The sequence below is a fragment of the Cebus imitator genome, unplaced genomic scaffold, assembly GCF_001604975.1.
Source record: "Cebus imitator isolate Cc_AM_T3 unplaced genomic scaffold, Cebus_imitator-1.0 Scaffold84, whole genome shotgun sequence".
Lineage (NCBI taxonomy): Eukaryota > Metazoa > Chordata > Mammalia > Primates > Cebidae > Cebus > Cebus imitator.
The window spans coordinates 94,850-114,531 of NW_016107399.1; the positions used below are offsets into that span (position 1 = coordinate 94,850).

Below are 19,682 nucleotides of genomic sequence, written 5' to 3' on the forward strand. Positions count from 1 at the left end.
AGAATCACCCAGGAATGACAAATCATAGAATAACAGAACTCGTTGCTTTGTGCATATCAGAGAAAGAAGGTGGAAGGTTGTCAAGGTATCATGATGTACCAGTCCTCGCCTCCTCAAACACAATCTGCAAGTCCCACCGCGAAAAAATAAGTTAACTCATGTGAAGCGTTTTACAAACACTTTTTAAAAGTTTTAAAACTCCTAAGAAAGCAAGATTTAACAGTCAAAGAAGTGAGTAAAAATGAAATGCCTGAACAGAGTAATGAGCTAAGCACGTTAGAAGACCTGGTTCTAACAGGGACCTAGCACAGTGAGGTATGCTGCAACTCCCGCTTTCACGGAGCAAGAACCAATTGGGCAAGCAAGCATTCCTTGAATAAAATATGTAAGATTAACATGGATTATGTTCTCTACTGTGTCTAATAGAATGATAAAAAATTATTTGATTAGCACTTTGTAGTTTGGAAATCTCTCTATTTACTCAGTTTATCTCATTTGATCAGACTGTTGAGTTATAGGATAGCACTGTGGACAACCCACGTAACTGAGTGTAGAGGCGCCTAGATCTGGACCCAGCTCCGTTAGTAAGAAGCTGTAACCTCAGCAAGTCACTTTCTCTTTCTGGGTCTCTATTTCCTTTTTGGTGAAATTAGGGCGTTAGGCTAGATTGCCTTTAAAGTCCCATTTTGTCTTTAAAGTCCCATCTATTGCAGTGATTTATATTTAACTCATGACAAATCAGGCTTCTCTTATTCTAAGTCCAAGACATGAAGTTCTCATTGTGGAATTTCAGGCATCAGTAAATCTTTTTGAGTCCTCGCTTATGTTCCTAAAATCAATCTATTTGAGTGATCACTCTCTTAGGTGCCCAGGTAAACAAAGAAGGCCATGGTTCTTCTTTGAGTGACCTGCTTTCCCTTTTAATTAGTCTGTCCTCTTTGGTGTCAGTTCTGACTGGTTCTTCTCCCTGGTTCATCTTCCTTGGTCTGATGACCTCCCTAATTTCACATTGTACTGTAGTTCTTTCCACACCACCATCAAGGATGGCTGTCAACTTTCATTTGTTCTATGTTATAACTCAAGGAAAAGTTGCCCAGTAGCTAATCTAATAAACGTCTTTCTATCTTTATGGGCAGCTAGAGACTTTTTCCTATAATTTAAATGCATCTTCTGTGGATGATGGTCCCTCCACCATTTTATATTTGTCTGCTTTCTTCTTGCTCTGCTAGTCTGGAAGGAGTTGGTACTGGGGGCAGTGTAGGATGTTCAAGGGTATGTATTAGGTAGGGCCATATATGGGCATTGCTTTGTGCCATACTTTCTATATTTTTGGTATTTTGCATTTCACTGGAACCCAACTATTTTTCACCTCTTCCACCTAAACCATCTGATGCCTCTGTTTCTTATAAATAAAGAACAGCTCATTGTAGCCTATGATCAGGAACCTATCTGCTTTCAAAATGAAACCTGTTTTGGTCAGACTTAGCAATTAATTCCCTCCTTCCACTTATAGCTTTCCTCCATGAAAAAGATCCCTCTGTAACTCTGGTGTAGGTATTTGATATCAGCCTATAAGATGTGGAATGCCCGAATGCTTCTGTCCATGCAGTCATTTCAGTCCTTGATATTGTATGTAAAAGATACTAATTGTCCAGGCGTTCAGAAACACCCGTAGGGCTTAATATTCTTATGATGAGTTTGAAGGTTGGTGACATATAAGGCAAACTACATATTTTTCTGCCTGCTCTCTCTCTCTGCACATCCCTCTTTATCTTTTGAGATACCAGTTTGGAGACTTAGAGTTACATAAGACATAAACCCATTTGCCAATAAGAATTGGTGTGTATATTTGCTCATGTACTCCCTCCTTTGGTCCTCGAGCTGCTGTTTTAGACTTTTTATAGGACGCAGGCATGTAAAGGAGAAACTGTCAGTGCTAGGCTGAATTCTGTTGTTACTAAGAATTCTAGAAAAGTATTCCGCAGTCAGGTTGATTACAGCTAGCGCGAATCTATTTTTCCTAGGCTAGTTTCTCTGTGCTGCCGGGCTTATAACTGTCTGTCATCCAGCTATTGCTCTCCACCTTCCTGTTTGCATAACAACCGAGGCAACTTCTGCAAATCGCTGCATGGAGACGATGATCCTATGAACTCCCTTTTGGAAACCGTGAAGATCAGACCTTGGACCATGTATAATATGATGCTTCTAATCCAAAAGAGGAAGGACATTGGGAGTCAGCTCTTAAGTAAGCTCTAGAATTTTTGCTAGTACTTTTCCTTCAGGAGGCAACTTTCCTTGATATTGTTTTTTTTAATAGACATATGAATAAATACTATATTTTGCAGCATTGTACACTTTTTTCCTTTTCTAGAAATTCTAAACCTTTGACATTCGTAGAGACATTGAGTACATTTTTTTCCGTTTGCCTACTTTGCAGAAGGATTTTCTGTGCTCATTCACTTAGCATTGCTGATGCGTCAGTCTTTTCTTCCTCATCTCTTTCAGGGGCTGGAGAGGCAGAGGGAGACAGAGGAGCTGGTACTGCAGAGCTGTCGTCTGATTGGCTGGATGGTCGTAGCTGGGCTATAAAAGAGACCCCTACAGGCTTGGGAGAAAGACGCTCAGAGAATTCTGACAGTATCTTTGCCGGAGAAGAGGCAAAGTACGCTCAAAGCCGAAGCCACAGCTCCTCCTGCCGCATTTCTTTCCTGCTTGCAAATCCCAAGCTGTTAAATAAGATGTGCAAAGGGCTTGCAGGTCTGCCGGCTTCTTGCTTGAGGAGGTAAGATTGCTTTCAGCCATTAACCATGCTAAACTTTTGGATAGACTTTCTCAGTTATTTACATGTTGTACTTACTAACCTAGTTCTGTGCAGTTAGAAACAGTGTGGTCAGGAGAGCAATGACTTCCTAACTTTCTTCCTCCAAGACTAGCTAAATATTGTGACTTAAGACATGTGCTCCCCAAATTTCAGTCCTTCCATGTTGTTTTATGACCTCAATTTTGAGAACCGTTCTGTTCTTTAAGCCAGGTCTAAGCAAGCTAGTTTTAATTAAAGAGTGAGATAAGGTTTGAGGCTATGTAAAGTGGTCTGTAATATCTCCATCTGTGATTCCTACTGTTATTTGAGCATCCCTGGAGTACATAGAAGCCTGGCTCTGGGCTTTCTGATTCTATGCTACATCTTGTTTGAGGGAAAGCACCCCACAGTGAGGTTTGGCTACATCGTCGGAAAGGCATTGTGCTTTCTGTGTGGTGCTGCAGTATCTTTCACTCTCTATGTTCTTATAAGCAAATGTTACAATGAGATATGAGTTTCAGAGCCACATCTTCCTTATCTCTCTGCTCCATCTCTAGTTCTTAAAGTCTCTTAGATGAGTGTGGTTGAGAAGTACTGATCATTACAAATCAGTTAACAGTTTTGTAGAAGATCTCACCTTAAAGACATTGTTTTGTTAGTATACTCTCTCAATGTTTTTAAAAGACCTTACAGGCATACAGCTATTCATCTGTGTTTGCTTTTTCAAAAAAAGGCATAAACAAATGCATTCATTAGAATGATTGTATTTTATATATAAATATAAATTGTATATTTATATTTATATATAAAATAAAACACAAAATGAATGCATATTACATTACTTAAACTTGCAGATAAAGGTAAAAAGTCAATCTAGAGGTATACTCCCTGCTTTCTTGTCACCCTGCAAATAGAAATTACCACAACTTTTATTTTGGGAATAATTTCAGAAAACATAACGTTTTATGTACTATTAAAACATTTACTTTTCAAATGTTGTGTCATTCAGGAGTGTGGAAGTATCAATGGCTTCTTTAAAATGAAGCAGGAGGGTCTGGCAGAGAGTATGAAATAAGTGACTTTGACCTTCACGATTAATTTTCTGAATGGAGTGGGGCAAATTACTTCAAGCTTCAGTTAACTGACATATAAATGAACCATTCAAAAATACAAGAGTGTCAGGAGAAGTTATGCTCTGGTAAATATTTTGCAAGGCAGATAAAAGATAGTACTAGAGCTCTGCCCTTGAAGAGTTAAGCAGCTAATCTAAGGAGGTAAACCCTACATTAGCAGGATGAGCTGCTCTTCCCTTTCCTCACCAGTAAACTCAAAATCGTCTAGTCCAACATCTTTACCACCAGTGCCTGAGGCTCCAGAGAAGCCATCGCCTACTCAAGGTCACATAGCTGGTGGGTGAGTTAGGGCCAAATCTAGATTTCCTGGCTCCAATAACTCCTGAAGTCATTTTGGTTTTTATTTTTATGGTTTTATTATAAGAATACTTGCTAAGCACATTTACCCCTTCATTGATAAATAACCCTCAGATCTCAGGTGGATCCAGCACATGGAAATATGAATTCATTTCTATTTGGACTTCATGATACACTTATATCATCACCTTGGAATTACCCTAACATTCAGGATTATATCTTATTATCATCAAAAAGGGTGTCCTTTTTATATCCCTTGACCAGTCATCAGTCAGGGAAGAGGAGGAGGGAAAGTAGTCTTGGGAAGAAGAGAAAATACTATTTACGAGGCAGTCAGCGAACATAATGGAATTCAAACTTTCTGGGAAAACCTACATACATATGCCACTAGTGTACTCGTAGCCATCCTAAATGTCTTTATATCTCTGTGGCTTTATTTTTGTTGCTCCAAATAGGAACATTTAGTTATTCATTTTTTAAAGAATGGTGTTTCTCTTTTAAAATTATTTCTTGGCTTTTATAATAAAAGAGATGCAAGCAAGAGGATAGTTAAGAAAAAGTAAGAGAGTTGAGTTTAAGGCTTATTAAAGGACCCCATTTTTCTAGTTAGTCAGGAGCCCTATTGTGCCCTGGCTACCTATTAAATGGCTGCAATAAACTAGAATCTCAGTGATGGCTCTAACCTGCTTCTCCTTGTAGCTTTTAAGCCTCAAATGCCCTTTATAGTGTATATGTCCTTTAACGTGGCTATTAAATAGGAAAGCAGCAGCGGCAGCAGCAGGTATTATCTACAAAGAAGCCCCAAGGAGCTCAGGCTTCAGCTTGGGCATTTGCTTTCACTATCCATGTTCCATTTCCCTCTGCTGGAGCTGCGCACCTCAGTGTATTCTCCCTGCATACCTCACAGCAGGAACGGCTTGGCCCACCACGTACGTGGCTGGAACAGAATAGACTTTGACTTTCCTGAGGTGCTTCTACAGTTCCCTCTCTGCCAGCAGGGAGACAGATGGAAATGGCAATCACCTGCCAGAAGGTGGCGTGCAGCAAGGATGTGCATCTTTCGCAGCTACTGCCTTCTGGTTCCTAAAAATTACTCAGAGATCACTCATGTTTTCAGTGCAGTTCTATGGAAGATACCAAAGGTATTCTGTTGGTCAAAATGACGGGCATACAAAGGCTTCTGAGATTTCTGCGGTAAACTGAAGGGTCAGAATTCAAGTTGTGGATGAAGGAACTAGTGTTATGACTGTGCCTCAAGGTTTTGTAGCAAGTCATAGGCAACCAAAAGAGGAATGCTGTTTTCCTCAGAGTTCATGCCACCTCCAACTCCCATTCCCTAAATAAATGCCTCTGAGCCATAGACTAGTAATGGACTCTTGAAGCTCTACCGTTAGGTATCTTTTAAAGAAAGCTGGTTATCATTATTGATTCTTTTTTTTCTCTTCTGTGCAGTGCAAAAGATATGAAACATCGGCTGGGTTTCCTGCTGCAGAAATCTGATTCCTGTGAACATAATTCTTCTCACTGCAAGAAGGACAAAGTGGTTATTTGCCAGAGGTAAGAGAAAAGGCCTTGGTGAAGATCTGCCGAGTATTAACTGTCTGACGATAGATGTGTTGTGCTCCTGCTTAAGCCGGATTTGAACCAAGAGAGCCTCCCTTTTCATGGAGATTATAGCTACATTTGAAATTTCTATACTTTTAGTGAAAAACTGCCCTCATCAACAATATATTTTGTCATAACGATGGAAAATAAAATCTCTGCTTTATATTCGGGATCTTAGATTTCTTGCCCCAATTTTGTATCATGGCATTCCAATTATTTTCTGCTTCTCTCTAATTTTTCTAGGGTGAGCCAAGAGGAAGTCAAGAAATGGGCTGAATCACTGGAAAACCTGATTAGTCATGAATGTAAGTTTGACAGCAACCTGGGATGAGGTACTCTAGATAAGACAAGTTACATTATGCTGATCTAATAGTAATTGCAGCAAGGCCTGACTTCTTTCTGATATTCAGACTCAGGAGACCCTTTTGGTCTTATATGCAGTCTGTTTAAAATTTTAATATGCCCTAGAGCTTTGTGATATACCATGAAACGTTTATACAGGAGCCATGTGGGAAACCATCTCTCTCATCACAAGGAAAAAGGGAAGAGAGAAAAAATGATAAATATCGATATTTTCTTGCAAAATCAATGTCAGTTTCTCTTTCCCAAATTCACCTTGGTAATTGATAGCTGCATAGGCATTTCAGAAACAAAATACATTCTTGAAAAAGGCTTCAAACTTGAGTATGGATCATTAGGTAGAACTGGAATCCACTAGACATCAAACACAGATTAGGGTTACCTGATTCCAAGTGACTTGAAAAAAGTGGATGAAATAAGGGATTGCTTGGACCCATGCTTTATTTCCCCAAGTACCTCAGCGTTAGGTGAAATCTCATATCCAAGAGGCCAGCCGGTGTGATGACAACTGTGGTCCTTTCTTCTGTATCACAGGTGGGCTGGCAGCTTTCAAAGCTTTCTTGAAGTCTGAATATAGTGAGGAGAATATTGACTTCTGGATCAGCTGTGAAGAGTACAAAAAAATCAAATCACCGTCTAAACTAAGCCCCAAGGCCAAAAAGATCTATAATGAATTCATCTCAGTCCAGGCAACCAAAGAGGTAGGATACATGAAAATTGTACCTATTTATATGGTATGGGTGATTTTTGATACATGCATACAATGTGTAATGATCAAATCAGGGCAATTGGTATATAGATATCTCAAATATTTATTATTTATTTGTGTAAGAGCATTCCAAATCTCCTATTCTAGCTATTTTGAAATATACAATAAACTATTGATAACTATCATCACCCTACTATGCAATCAAACACTAGAACTTATTCCCTCTAACCAGCTTTCTATCTATTCCTTCTACTCATTAGCCAACCAACCAAAAAGTTAGGGTTTTATGGCAGAGAACTCTCTGGATCTTCATGAAGTTTCCTACAATAGTGGAGCTGACTATCATAATCTTGACAACCCCAAATAAATCAGTTTTTTAAAAAATCTCTTTTGTCCATGTGACTTAACGTAACCTCCCCTCATGAACTTTTCTGATGAATCTCCCCAATTTGTTAGAACAGATGATCTTGCCCTGCCTACTCTGAAACAGAATGAATCTTTTATACTCTCTCACATGTGCCAGGGACGAGCCTGATGTCACTTTTGTTTTTCACTTCTGAAATATGGAGGGTGCACCGTCACTTACAAGTCGCTACAGAGCATGCAGCCACCCATCGGGATATAGGTCTAATGGAGCCTTGGCCTTTGCCCCTCAGGTGAACCTGGATTCTTGCACCAGGGAAGAGACAAGCCGGAACATGTTGGAGCCTACAATAACCTGCTTCGATGAGGCTCAGAAGAAAATTTTCAACCTGATGGAGAAGGATTCCTATCGCCGCTTCCTCAAGTCACGATTCTATCTTGATTTGGTCAACCCTTCCAGCTGTGGGGCAGAGAAGCAGAAAGGAGCCAAGAGTTCTGCAGACTGTGCTTCCCTGGTCCCCCAGTGTGCCTAAGTCTCACCTGGAGGCAGAGGGATGAAATGCCAAGACTCAATGCTCTGGAAAACCTGAGGCCAAATATTGATCTGTATTAAGCTCCAGTGCTTTATCCACATTGTAGCCTAATATTCATGCTGCCTGCCATGTGTGAGTCACTTCCACGCATAAACTAGATATAGCTTTTGGTGTTTGAGTGTTCATCAGGGTGGGACCCCATCCCAGTCCAATTTCCCTAAGTTTCTTTGAGAGTTCTTTGGGAGCAAATATCTAAATCACGGCCTGGTAGGTCTGGATTTTCAAAGGTAGTTGGGGGTCTCCTCCTCCCAACAGTTTTACCTTGGGTTAGTTGGTTAGTGCATGTCACATGACAGCCACATGCACATGTATTCTGTTGGCCAGCACATTCTGCACACTAAATGTTTAGATGAGGCTGATCTGTGATATGTGCTTGTGTGTATGTCTATATATATAGATATATGATATATGTACACATACACATATATACATTATTTCTGTATATAGATGTCTGTGTCTACATATACATGTATGAGTGTATGTATATACACACACAAACTTCTGCAAGAACGATGAGAAAGATCCTAGGTGCTCATAACTAGAGTATTGTGTATGTGCTTACATGCATGTTTTGATCTCTGTTCTTTCATACTACCTTTGAACAGGGCAAAATGAACTAACTGCCATGTAGACTAAGAAAGAAATGCTAACCTGTGGAAAATTGGCTTTGTAAAATTCCATGGATCTTGCTGGAGAAGCATCCAAGGAACTTCATGCTTGATTTAACCACTGACAGCCTCCACTTCAAGCACTATTCTAAAGAGCAAATACCTTAGCTCCTTTGAGCTGGTTTTCCCTGAGCTCCTAACCTGCCAGGGCATACTTATTAGCAGCTGGGTTGATACGGAGTGGGGAGACAAGATGTTGAGCTGAATGAAGAAATGCAGTTAAGGCCTTGCCAGCAACACCTACCATAAGTTACTGGCTGAAAGAGTGCACAGAAGTTAAAGGTTACTGTTTTTATCCTCTATCCTTTTTTCCTCTCCTGATCAAGGTGCTCTTCTCATTTTTTCCTGAGAACCTTAACCATCAGATGAGGCTTCTTAGTTTATTGTGGTTGGTTATTGTTTCTTTACAATGGCTCTGGGCTATATGCCTGTATTTATAAACCAGCAGCAGGGGAAAGATTATATTTTATAAGACGGAAAAGTTTTCGCAATTTGAAAAGCCCACGTAAGTTTTCTCTTTCGAGGTACAATCTTGTTAATTTCATTCCAAGCATCAGGGCTAACAGAGACTGAAGCATTTCTTTTTAGGCTCTGAGACTGAATGAGAGGAAAAGGAAAGAAAAAAAAATGACTGTCTAACCAATTGTTAGAACTACTGTTTGAAACTTTTCAAGGCACGTTGAAATACTTGAAAACTTCTCATTTATGTTATTTATGATGTTATTTTGTACAAGCTTTTATTATTATGTTGTTTTATAAATGGAGGTGCAGGATATCACCTGAATAATTAATGAATGCCCAGGAAGTAATTTTCTTCTCATTCTTCTAAAAATACTGCCTTTGAAAGTGCACACACATGCATCCACATACACTGCATTCATTGCTCCAGTATAAATTACATGCATGAGTAGTACCCTTGTGGCTTTTAAGCCAATGTAATGGGCTGCAAAATGAAGACACAGAGTGTGTGCATACAAATCTCACTGTATTAAAGATGTAGATTTTCTAATTGTACCCTTTTTGTCTCTATGGCAATCTTGCCCTTAATATCCCTGCAGTTCCTCATCAGTGTCATTTTCTGTTACACACAGTTCCACAATTTTGTCTCTAGTTGACTTCAAATGTGTAAGTTTATTGGTCTTGCCCTATTATAATTGTCATGACTTTCAGATTGTATCTCAACTCACAGACTGCTGTCTTACCAATAGGTCTGGAAGGTCATTCTGAATGAGAAGTAAATTATTTTATGTAATACATTTCTGAGTGTGTTTTTCAGTTGTATTTCCCTGTTGTTTCATCACCATTTCCTATGGTGAGCTTGCCTGCTCATGCTCTCTGGACAGATTCCTACTTCCTTTTGCATGCCTGTTTCTATAATGTGCTTTATAGGCCTCAAAGCTGATGCTTCCAGTGAAACACATGCATCTTAATAATAAGGGTAAATAAATGCTCCATATGAAACTATTTGCTTGGAAACACATTAATAATCCACAGAGACATGTTATGAGAAACATCAGCGTGTAGGGTGACTTTAGAAAAAGACTCAAACTGAGTTTTTAATCCCTCCTATGCCAGTGAACTCTGGGAAAGAAAGCACAAACTTAATATTGTTTATTCCTTAGTTCATGCCACTACTCTGCCTGGCTTTACTCATAGAACCAAGGCAATCTTAGCTTCAGAGACTGCTGAACAGATTAAGTGATTTGCTTGCAGATTCTCAATCAATTTTCAAGTGATAGAGTTCACCTTCCAGAACTGTTCTTTTACTTCTGATTACCTGCCTGCTTGAGAGATGATAGAGCAATAGGAAACTGAGAGGGCTGAAAGGAGATATAGATTCTTACCCAAACTTCAAAATCCTTCCCTCTGTTTTAATAATTCTCTTTCCTGGAAAAGAGGTTACAGAATGTTCACATCCTCAGTGATAGGCAGTATGCTGTGTTTATTATGTCATGAGACTCCCATTTCATCATCTCTCTTTCCCATTGTAAGAGTAGTAAAAGATGTTAAGCACAGATGCTCTTCAACACTTTTGAGTAATAGATCCCTGTTTCTGAGAGAGTCTCACTCTGTTGCCCAAGCTGGAGTGCAGTTGTGTGATCTCAGCTCACTGCAATCTCTACCTCCCAGGTTCAAGCAATTCTCTTGCCTCAGCCTTCTGAGTAGCTGGGACTACAGGCCCAGCTAATGTTTTGTATTTTTTTTAGTAGAAACGGGGTTTCACTGTGTTGCCCATGCTGGTCTTGAACTCCTGAGTTCAGGCAATTCACCCGCCTTGGCCTCCCAAAGTGATGGGATTACAGGCGTGAGCTACTGTGCCCAGCCGAGTAATAGATCCTTTTAAGGATCTGGTAAAATCTGCGGACCTGATCATCTTTTGAGAAAAATACATAGAGGGATCTAAATTTTTAGTACACATTTAGAGGGAACTCTCAGAATCTCCCCTCAAAACAGACAAAACTATCATTCTTCTCTTACACTATAGATGTGTCAGACTCTCACTGAGACTGTATAGTTGCTGTACACTGTATTTGATAATATCTATCAAGAATTGCAGGGTAGGCCAGGCCCAGTGGCTCAAGCCTGTAATCCAGGACTTTGGGAGGCCAAGGCAGGCGGATCATGAGGTAAAGAGATCGAGACCATCCTGGCCAACATGGTGAAATCCTGTCTCTACTAAAAATACAAAAAAAAATTAGCTGGGTATGGTGGCATGCCTGTAGTCCCAGCTACTTGGGAGGCTGAGGCAGGAGAATTGCTTGAACCCGGGAGGCGGAGGTTGCAGTGAGCTGAAATTGTGCCACTGCACTCCAGCCTGGCACCTGGAGACAGTGTGAGACTCTGCCTAAAAAAAAAAAAAAAAAAAAGAATTGCAGGGTAATTCACAGTCACTGCTATTAGCAGCAAGTGTGAGCAGTGTTGCTTTGCCCAGTCTACCTCCCTCATTCTTTCTCTGTTAAAGAAACAAAAAAAATTTGGCTGATCCTTTTTCTGAAGATATGTATAACGAGGACCACCTTTTGAAAAACATTTATTATTGTTTGTTCTGTGACTGGCCCTTATATAAATAACACGCTTAATTCTCACAACAACCTTAAGATATAGATGCCAATCATGAGCATTTCCCCTGAAATTTTTATAGATGGGGAAACTGAGGCACAGAGAAATCACTGGCCAAGCTGCCTCAGGCTGTGTTCTGGCACTGCATGTTAATAATGCTTAGATTTTTTAAGTTGGAAATGTGACTATAGAAGGATGAAAGAGGAAAGGGGAAGGAAAAGAATAAGAAAGAAGTACCTCAAAGGTGAAATCAACTACGTCTCAGCCCATGCCAAACATGTGGACAAAAAGTAAAGCATCAGAGGAAAGCCAGTCAGATAAAGTGGCTCATGTAATGAGCCTGACTCAAAAACACATCATAAAAACTAAACTGCACCATTCATTTATTTCAGAGGCTGAATTCAAAAGATGAATCTGCTTCGGTCATTAAACCACAGGATGAACAACTAAATTATCTGATGTTTTAATATGCATTGCTTTCCTTATCGAGATGTCACATGGAAATATGACATGAGGAAGGAAAATATTGGGTTTACTTCTATTTGCATATAAGAAAAAAATCAGATGATATGATTTAGAATCCATTTAGAATTAGAATCTAGTTTTTCAAAATTTTGCTGCCCGGCTAGCTCAGGTAGAGCATGAGACTTAAAATTTTGCATTCAAAGAGATTACTGGGAGATCTGAGATCAGGAATTATTCTATTTCTAAGGCACCCAAATGGAGGCAAACAATGCCTAGAGAGAGAACTTGATTTCTAAAAGAGACTTAAATTTTATCACTAGGGCTAGGTGCAGTGGTTCATGCCTATAATCCCAGCACTTTGGGAAGCTGAGGCAGGCAGATCACTTGAGGTCAGGAGTTCAAGACCAGCCTGGCCAACATGGTGAAACCCTGTCTCTACTAAAAATACAAAAATTAGCCAGGTGGTAGTGGGGTGCGCCTGTAATCCCAGTGACTCAGGTGGCTAAGGCAGGAGAATCGCTTGAGCCCAGGAGATGGAGGTTGCAGCGAGCTGAGATTACACCACTGCACTGCAGCCTAGGTGACAGAGTGAAACTCCCTCTCAAAAAAAAAAAAAAAAATTAATAGTAGTGTCTTACATTATGCTCTGCCTATGCTGAGTGATTTACAGCTTTATATTACCTTATTAAATCCTTAAAACTCTGGAGCAGATGGTATTAATATAATTTCACAGTAGATGGGGAAATTTGATACAGGAAATTTTTAAAAATTTGCCGAAGATCATATACAAAAGAAGTAGTAGAGCCTAGGTCAAACCCGGAAATTCACCTTCAAAGCCCACACACTTGAGTACCCTAGTCAAAGAAGCCAGAAAAAGAGGGAAAAATAGCAGGAACAAAAGCAAGCAAAGGAAGAATAACAGGAAGAAATGGAAATGGAGGGAAGAGATAAATAGATAAAAAGACTGGAGAAAAGAAGGGAAGGAAAGAAGGAAAGGACAGGAAAGAAAGTGTGGAAGAAAGAGACATACAAGAGAAGAAGAAAAGAAAATGAAGATACAGGTGGTAGGGAAGGACAAATGCCAAATATGCACAGGTCCTCATGTCATAGTCACCTGTGCCTACCCTAGAGCACCTACTAATGCTGGCTGGTCTCCATGTCCTATCTGAGCTGGGGCAGGTGAGAAGTTTCCGGAGGACTAGCAAAAAGTAAGTTTTGGAAGCAAGCAATAGATACCAAGGTTAGATTTCTCTGTAAGAATCACTTTTCTGTATCCTTTTTCCTTTTTTCACTCAGTTTGCTAAATATTGAACCATCCACAGAGTGACTCTTTCGTTGTTGCTGTTTTTTAATACCTGAAAGAAAAGGGTAAAAGAATACCCCAACTCTCCTTGATTCTATTTTAGCACTGTTTGGGGAGGCGTTGTACAGGGAATCTGAGTTAGTCAGCCATTCCAGGATTCACACTCAGATGACATCCCAGCTGGAAATAGGCACTTGGCACATGATCCTGGTCACGTTGTTCCTGTTCCTCTTCTCGGAGGGAAGCCAATGGTGACCAGAGGGTTTGGGTCAAAAGGAATTGCCCCCAAACACACACACACGCACCCAAGTCCAGTAAAGGCAAGAGCATGGGAAAAGGTAGTAAGAACGTGAGAATTAGTGAATAGTGACCTCTTGAGAGTGACTTTGCAAGGTCAACTGTGAAGCTGTTGCTTCTGAAAAAAAGTGAAAGAAAATTTTTGTTGATTTTTTTTCAAGTATTATTTGTAAAATTCCTAGATTATTTTACCAATCCATTTGGTCTTTGCGTAGCTATCTTCTTCCAAGACAATATGTCACTGAGACATCTCCTCAATAACAACAAATTGTGAGAAACACATTCTAGTGAAGTCACATTCAAGACAAGATTTGCTTATCTTCTTCTCTCACCACCGCACCTTTAAGATCCGCCTGCCTTCTCTTCTTGTTTCTCCTCTGTCAGGCCATGATATTTTGGCTACCCATTGCCTTCTAGGAAATAATAATATTTTTAATGCCTTTGGGGGTGTTAAAAAGCACAACTGTAAGAACTGTCTGTAAATTCCAGGTCAAATGCTGTTTCTCCTTCTCTGTTTCCTACCTTGGTGATGGCCTGATCTTACATTGAGTCACTCCAACTAGAAACCACAGAATCATCCCTATTTCCTACTTTTGACTCACTCCATACACTCAAAGTCACCTGACTCTGCAGAATTTCTCTAGATAAACCCTATGAAAAACTATTCCTGCCTCTCCACCTGTGTGGAGGTAGCTTCATCCAGGCTCTTATGGTGCATCGCCCGGGTTATTGCCTTAGCCTTTCTACTGGCCTCTCAATATCCCATCTGATATCCACTAATTTACACCAAATAACTGCTAGTCTGCTCTGAGATGCACATTTGGTCTATTACATGCTTAAAATTTGCAAAACTCTCAACTCGAGGCTAGTATTCAATACTCTTTATGATTTTGAATCTCTCTCTCTTTTTGGCCGTATCTGCTACAACGCCTCCTTGGATTTAGTAATATAGATTTGCTGGTCCTGAAATAGCACGTTTTTGATTGCCTCTATCATTGTCCAACTTTGTCTTCTGATCTTTTCCTTTACCTAGCTAACCCCTACTCTTTATTTTAAACTTAGCTCAAGACTACTCACATTGAAAAGCCTTCCCCCACTTTCTGGCATGATTTCAATGTTCCTTTGTGGGATTCCCTTAATACTGTGGCATGCGTTTATTATCACTAGCACATTGTCCTGTGACATTCATTTATCATTGTATCTCAAGCGACACTGCCAGTTCCTCAAGGTTATGAAACATGTCCCATTTGATTTGCATCAAGACATTAGCCTAGTACATAGAAAATGACTGTTTGTGGACAGAGTTTCCAAACTTAACAGAGACTGTTGAACATTGTTTTGTTTTGTTTTGGGTACCTGTCCCTAAAACTCCAAATCTCTGGAGTTGGGACCTGGGAATCTATTATTTATATAAAGCTTCCCCAATTTCCAATTCAGACACGGATTTTCTCTGGCCCCAGATTAGTTTTCTAGAACTAGGTGAGTAAAAGTTCATACTCTTTGTTTCTACCAAGGAAGGTTATGAAGTATTAAACCTGGGTGTGTCTGTGAGGGTGTTGCCAAAGGAGATTAACATTTGAATCAGTGGGCTGGGGAAGCCAGATATAACCTTAATCTGGTGGGCACAACCTAATTCACTTCCAGAGAATATAAAGCACGCAGAAAAACATGAAAAGGAGAGATGGACCAGGCTCACAGCCTACATCTTTCTCCCATACTGAATGCTTCCTGCCCTCAAATATTGGACTCCAAGTTCCTCAGTTTTTGGGATTCAGACTGCTTCTCCTTGCTCCTCAGCTTGTGGAGCCTACTGTGGGACCTTTGTGATTGTGTACTTTAATACATAATAAACTCCCATATATCTGCTAAGGCAGGAGAATCTCTTGAACCTGGGAGGCAGAGGTTGCAGTGAGCAGAGATTGTACCACTGCATTCCAGCCTGGGTGACAGAGGGAGACTCCATCTCAATAATAACAATATAAGGATATTTGAGGTGTTATTCAATCATTGAAAAGTAAAGAGTACCCCACATGGATTTATAGACTAGACAGGTCTTTCTCTGTCCCCTGTGTCTAAGACTACAGGAGGCTGAAAGCATGGAAAACTATTGAAAGGTCTGAAACAGAAGAATAACATAATCAGATAAATGCTCTAAATTGTTTCCTCCCTTGTCAAGAAAAGCAGTTAAAGATTTTATATGTTACCTTTTTTTAACGAGAATTTTCATTTAAGGGAGAATTCTTAAGCGATGGACAATGCTTAACAAAATGCAATCAGTTGCAAATAACAGTTTGCAATGGGTAGTTGGGAAATTTAGCATGAGAACTCTGCCTGTTCTCGAATCTCAGTAAAGAGTAAATACATGATAGTTGCTAGAGCAATATTTAGGATAAAAGACTGTTATGTGCATAAATCTTTATTACCTGGTGCTGTCAGAGAATGGGTATGTATATAACACATATGCATTACCAATTTTCAAAAAGTAACACTACAATAGGCAGAACTTTCTCTTCCTCAATCAAACCAGTCTTCTCAATCAGAACACGCTTTATCTCTGGGCTGTCTTCAGAAAGATTTTAAGAAGCAAGCAATGTGTATCATCCCATTGGAGTCATTCACATTAAAGTATGAATGGCTGATAACTTCCTAATAGGACATTTTACACTTAAAGGAGTAGTTTGCTAACCCAGAAGGATAGTTAGTTGGGAAAATTATTACAGAGATATGGGAGAGGAGCCCATTTTGAGAAGCAGGGTGTTTTGGGGTCAACTTATCATTTCTCTAGTGTCTTATAGTTCTTTGACATCAATTTTAAAAGCGTCTGTTTTTCATTAGTATAGACATGTGAATGTGACATAATATAAATTTTTTTCCAGAGGAAAAAAGACACCCCACTCTAAGAATCAGATCATACTGTAAACATTATGGCATTATACAGATGTATAACTCTGGACAAATGTTTCACTTCTATGGGCTTCAATTTCCTCATATTTAAAATGAAGATTAGTCTGGGTATGCTGCCATTGGAGGATGGCAGAGCGGTTATTTGTATGTGATGACCATTACCCGACTGATCACCATTAGTAATTTGGCCAATATGACTGGCCAGGCAAGTAGGTTCCTCCTTTGCTGTCTGGGCCCTAAGTGTCTGTGTCCCCCAAGTTGCTAGCATCTAAGCTGAAAAGAATCTGCAAAGAGAGGAGGAGTGAATTTTCATCCCGGGCTTATGAGAGCATTTGTAATGTCTATTTCAACTCTGACATTTTCTGTATCTGGACTTTTTCTTTATTGCCTTCCTTGCTCATTGTTAGTCAAATTGTTTGAGAAACTCAAATGGTATAGAAGTTAAGGCTTTCATTTAGTTAAATTAAAATAGTCAAAATAAATGTTCAATTAAAAGAAATAAGGGAACATCAATTTTCATTCACGCTTATTCATGAAAGTGTCTACGCTCCAATTTTTTTTTTCAGTGTCTCTTCTGTTTTCCAAGAATTCTGCTTGGAAGCAAAAAGGCTTAGGGCATTTAACAGCAAAATCTGAGGCAGCCATCTATTTCTCACTTGTCACAAACAGTTATTTCTAGTAGCATTCACAAGGCATCACTTTTTCAAAGCATAACTGACCTTCAAAATTGCCTGTGGGTGTACCCACCCCTGTACCCCTGGCATCAAAAGCATTCTCTTACGGTGAAAGTGACTTGAAAATGTGACCTCATTAGCAGAGACCAGGCTAACCTGGTCACAAAGACGGTCTGCCAAGGATGGAATAAAAAAGTTTACTTTTAAATAAAATTTCCATTGATTTCTTTTATTGCTTTACCAATTTAAACTGTTAAAAGAGGGTAAGATTTGACCAACCAGTGGAAAGGCATGGCAAGTGGACTAGGAACTTGTCAGATGAAACTAATTCAAATGCAGGATGTGGTGGAGGCATTGGGAAGCCATCTGAAAAGTTAATGAACTTGGAAAGTGGTTAATGGACAAAATAATTTTCGAGGTACTGCTGATTTGGAAAATGTAAAACTGGTACAATGTGCTTTAGAAATCTGATAACTTGCAGAGCTTGGCCTACCTGACTTTGACAGATGATAGAATGGGTTCCCACTTGGAGAATGGTTCATTTAACCTCTTTTGCTCAAGTTAGAGCCAATAACCCTAATGTCATGAGGGATTATATGGGGTTACTTTTGTTTAGTGAACCAAACAGGCATCTGAGAGACAGTCAAACTGATCTCTAATCTCTGTTCTGCCACTGATTTGCAGAGTGACCTCAAGACTATCACCTCTCTGTGGGGGAAACAAAGAAGTGTGGATGATCTTTGCTCTAATGATAGTTCTTGGTGAAAACTCTTGGAAACTCATTCAAGGTAATAAAAATAAAGAGCAGAGTAGGTGGTATTGAAATTATTCAGGGGCATCATATCTATATTAAATACAGTTAGGCCTCATGGAGCCTGGGAATGAAAATTAAGAAACTTATCAGAGACCAAGATAGACACTCTCTTTAATCTCTCTTTATGTCTGTCTGCCTGTCTCCTCTTTCCCTTTCCAGGGTTTCTCCCTATAAATCTGCTCCTATTGCTTCTTTCTGAATACAAGCTTCGTCTTTTACCCAGTCTCAACCCCACATTATCTTAGCTACTTAAGCATCAAATCTGTGGTCACAGAATTAAGCTGCTTGCAGTGGCATCTGGATTTCAAATTTTTCAGGTTTTTCACCAGGGGAGGAAGAGAAAGGAATTATTATACTCACTGAATATTGCAGGATCCAAATGACATAATATGTTCAGTCAGTTTCTAACAGTGATGGCACCTGAGTCAATAAATTATTGTCACCTGAATCCAAGGGAAAGTAGTCAACAGAGTGTATGAAAATGGGACACTTTGTATTTCTCTGAGTTTTGCATGTCAGGCTGTATTATAGTTGGCCCTTATTAGTATAGTAAGCATCCTCCCAATTGGTCAAGAGCTAACCTGGTATAAGAAGCATGGTGAAAGAACAAGCCTATCTTAAGGAAGAACGTTTCATATAGAAAATATATGGGAGTCAAGAAGGACTCATATGAGGCTGTTATATAGATATATATTTAATATAATATATGTGATGGTGGTTACATATACATAGTTGGTGCTTTATTTATCCAGAAGCATGAGTCACATAGTACATAAAGTATTGAATACAAAATTCTAAAGATAAACACAATTGTTCTTGAATTTAAAATGTATGGGATAAATGCTTACAAACGGATTTATAAACCTTTCACTTCTACTGCATTCTCCTGGCTGTGTCTTCTGAAGATGAGTTGCGAGGTGTAACATGAAGAAAAATAGTTCCTTCAAATTCTGACACTATATGACATAAAAAAAACTTTTGGCAAAGATTTATTCATATTACTTGTCTCCAGGGGCAAATTTCTCAAGCATTTCTTTTTGTATTGTCTATGCCGTAGCCTGCATGTTTTTCTAGACAGGAAGTTAAATGCTTTTAATGTATTAATTATTACATAATTGAAGTTACACCCAAATATTTTAAATATTTCCTCTTGCAAAGGGAGAAGACGAAGGGAGGAATACTGGCGAGGTAGAGAGGACAAAATAACTCAGGTAAGAGAATAAGTATCTTGCAAGAGGCTTGATAAACTGGATGTAAATGTTGAAGAGGCTGATTGGTAGTTTCTCTACTAGAAAAATAGAAAGATTTATTATTAAACCATGAGTTAAGAATAATATTCCAAATATTTGTTGTTGTGGTTGTTGTTGCCTATTCCTCTCTGCTGTAAGTTTCCATTCAAAGCCAAGAGCGTCTTCTCAGTTGGAAAAGTTGATCTTTTTAGTTTTGGGATGGGTAAGTGATACTGGGAAAGCCTTTCTTTAAATATTCATTGCTCTTGTTTGCCTCGGAACCTGTTTGGTGAAAAGTGCGTTTAACACAAACAGTAACTGCTAAATTGTTAACTAAAGAGCTTTGTGCCAAGGAAGTGTTAAGTACATATTTGTCTAATAAAATGAAGAGACTATAAACCAGAGAGC

General features: G+C 39.3%; 1 protein-coding gene across 1 annotated transcript; it reads left to right on the forward strand.

The window, feature by feature from the left end:
• Nucleotides 1-1,834: 1,834 nt before the first annotated feature.
• On the forward strand, nt 1,835-9,992 carry RGS4 (regulator of G protein signaling 4). Its single transcript, XM_017534034.1, has 6 exons — nt 1,835-2,245; nt 2,506-2,782; nt 5,683-5,787; nt 6,079-6,140; nt 6,730-6,896; nt 7,561-9,992. Exons 1-6 carry the CDS (start codon nt 2,146-2,148, stop codon nt 7,798-7,800), a joined length of 951 nt encoding a protein of 316 aa, XP_017389523.1. The 5' UTR covers nt 1,835-2,145; the 3' UTR covers nt 7,801-9,992.
• Nucleotides 9,993-19,682: the final 9,690 nt, after the last annotated feature.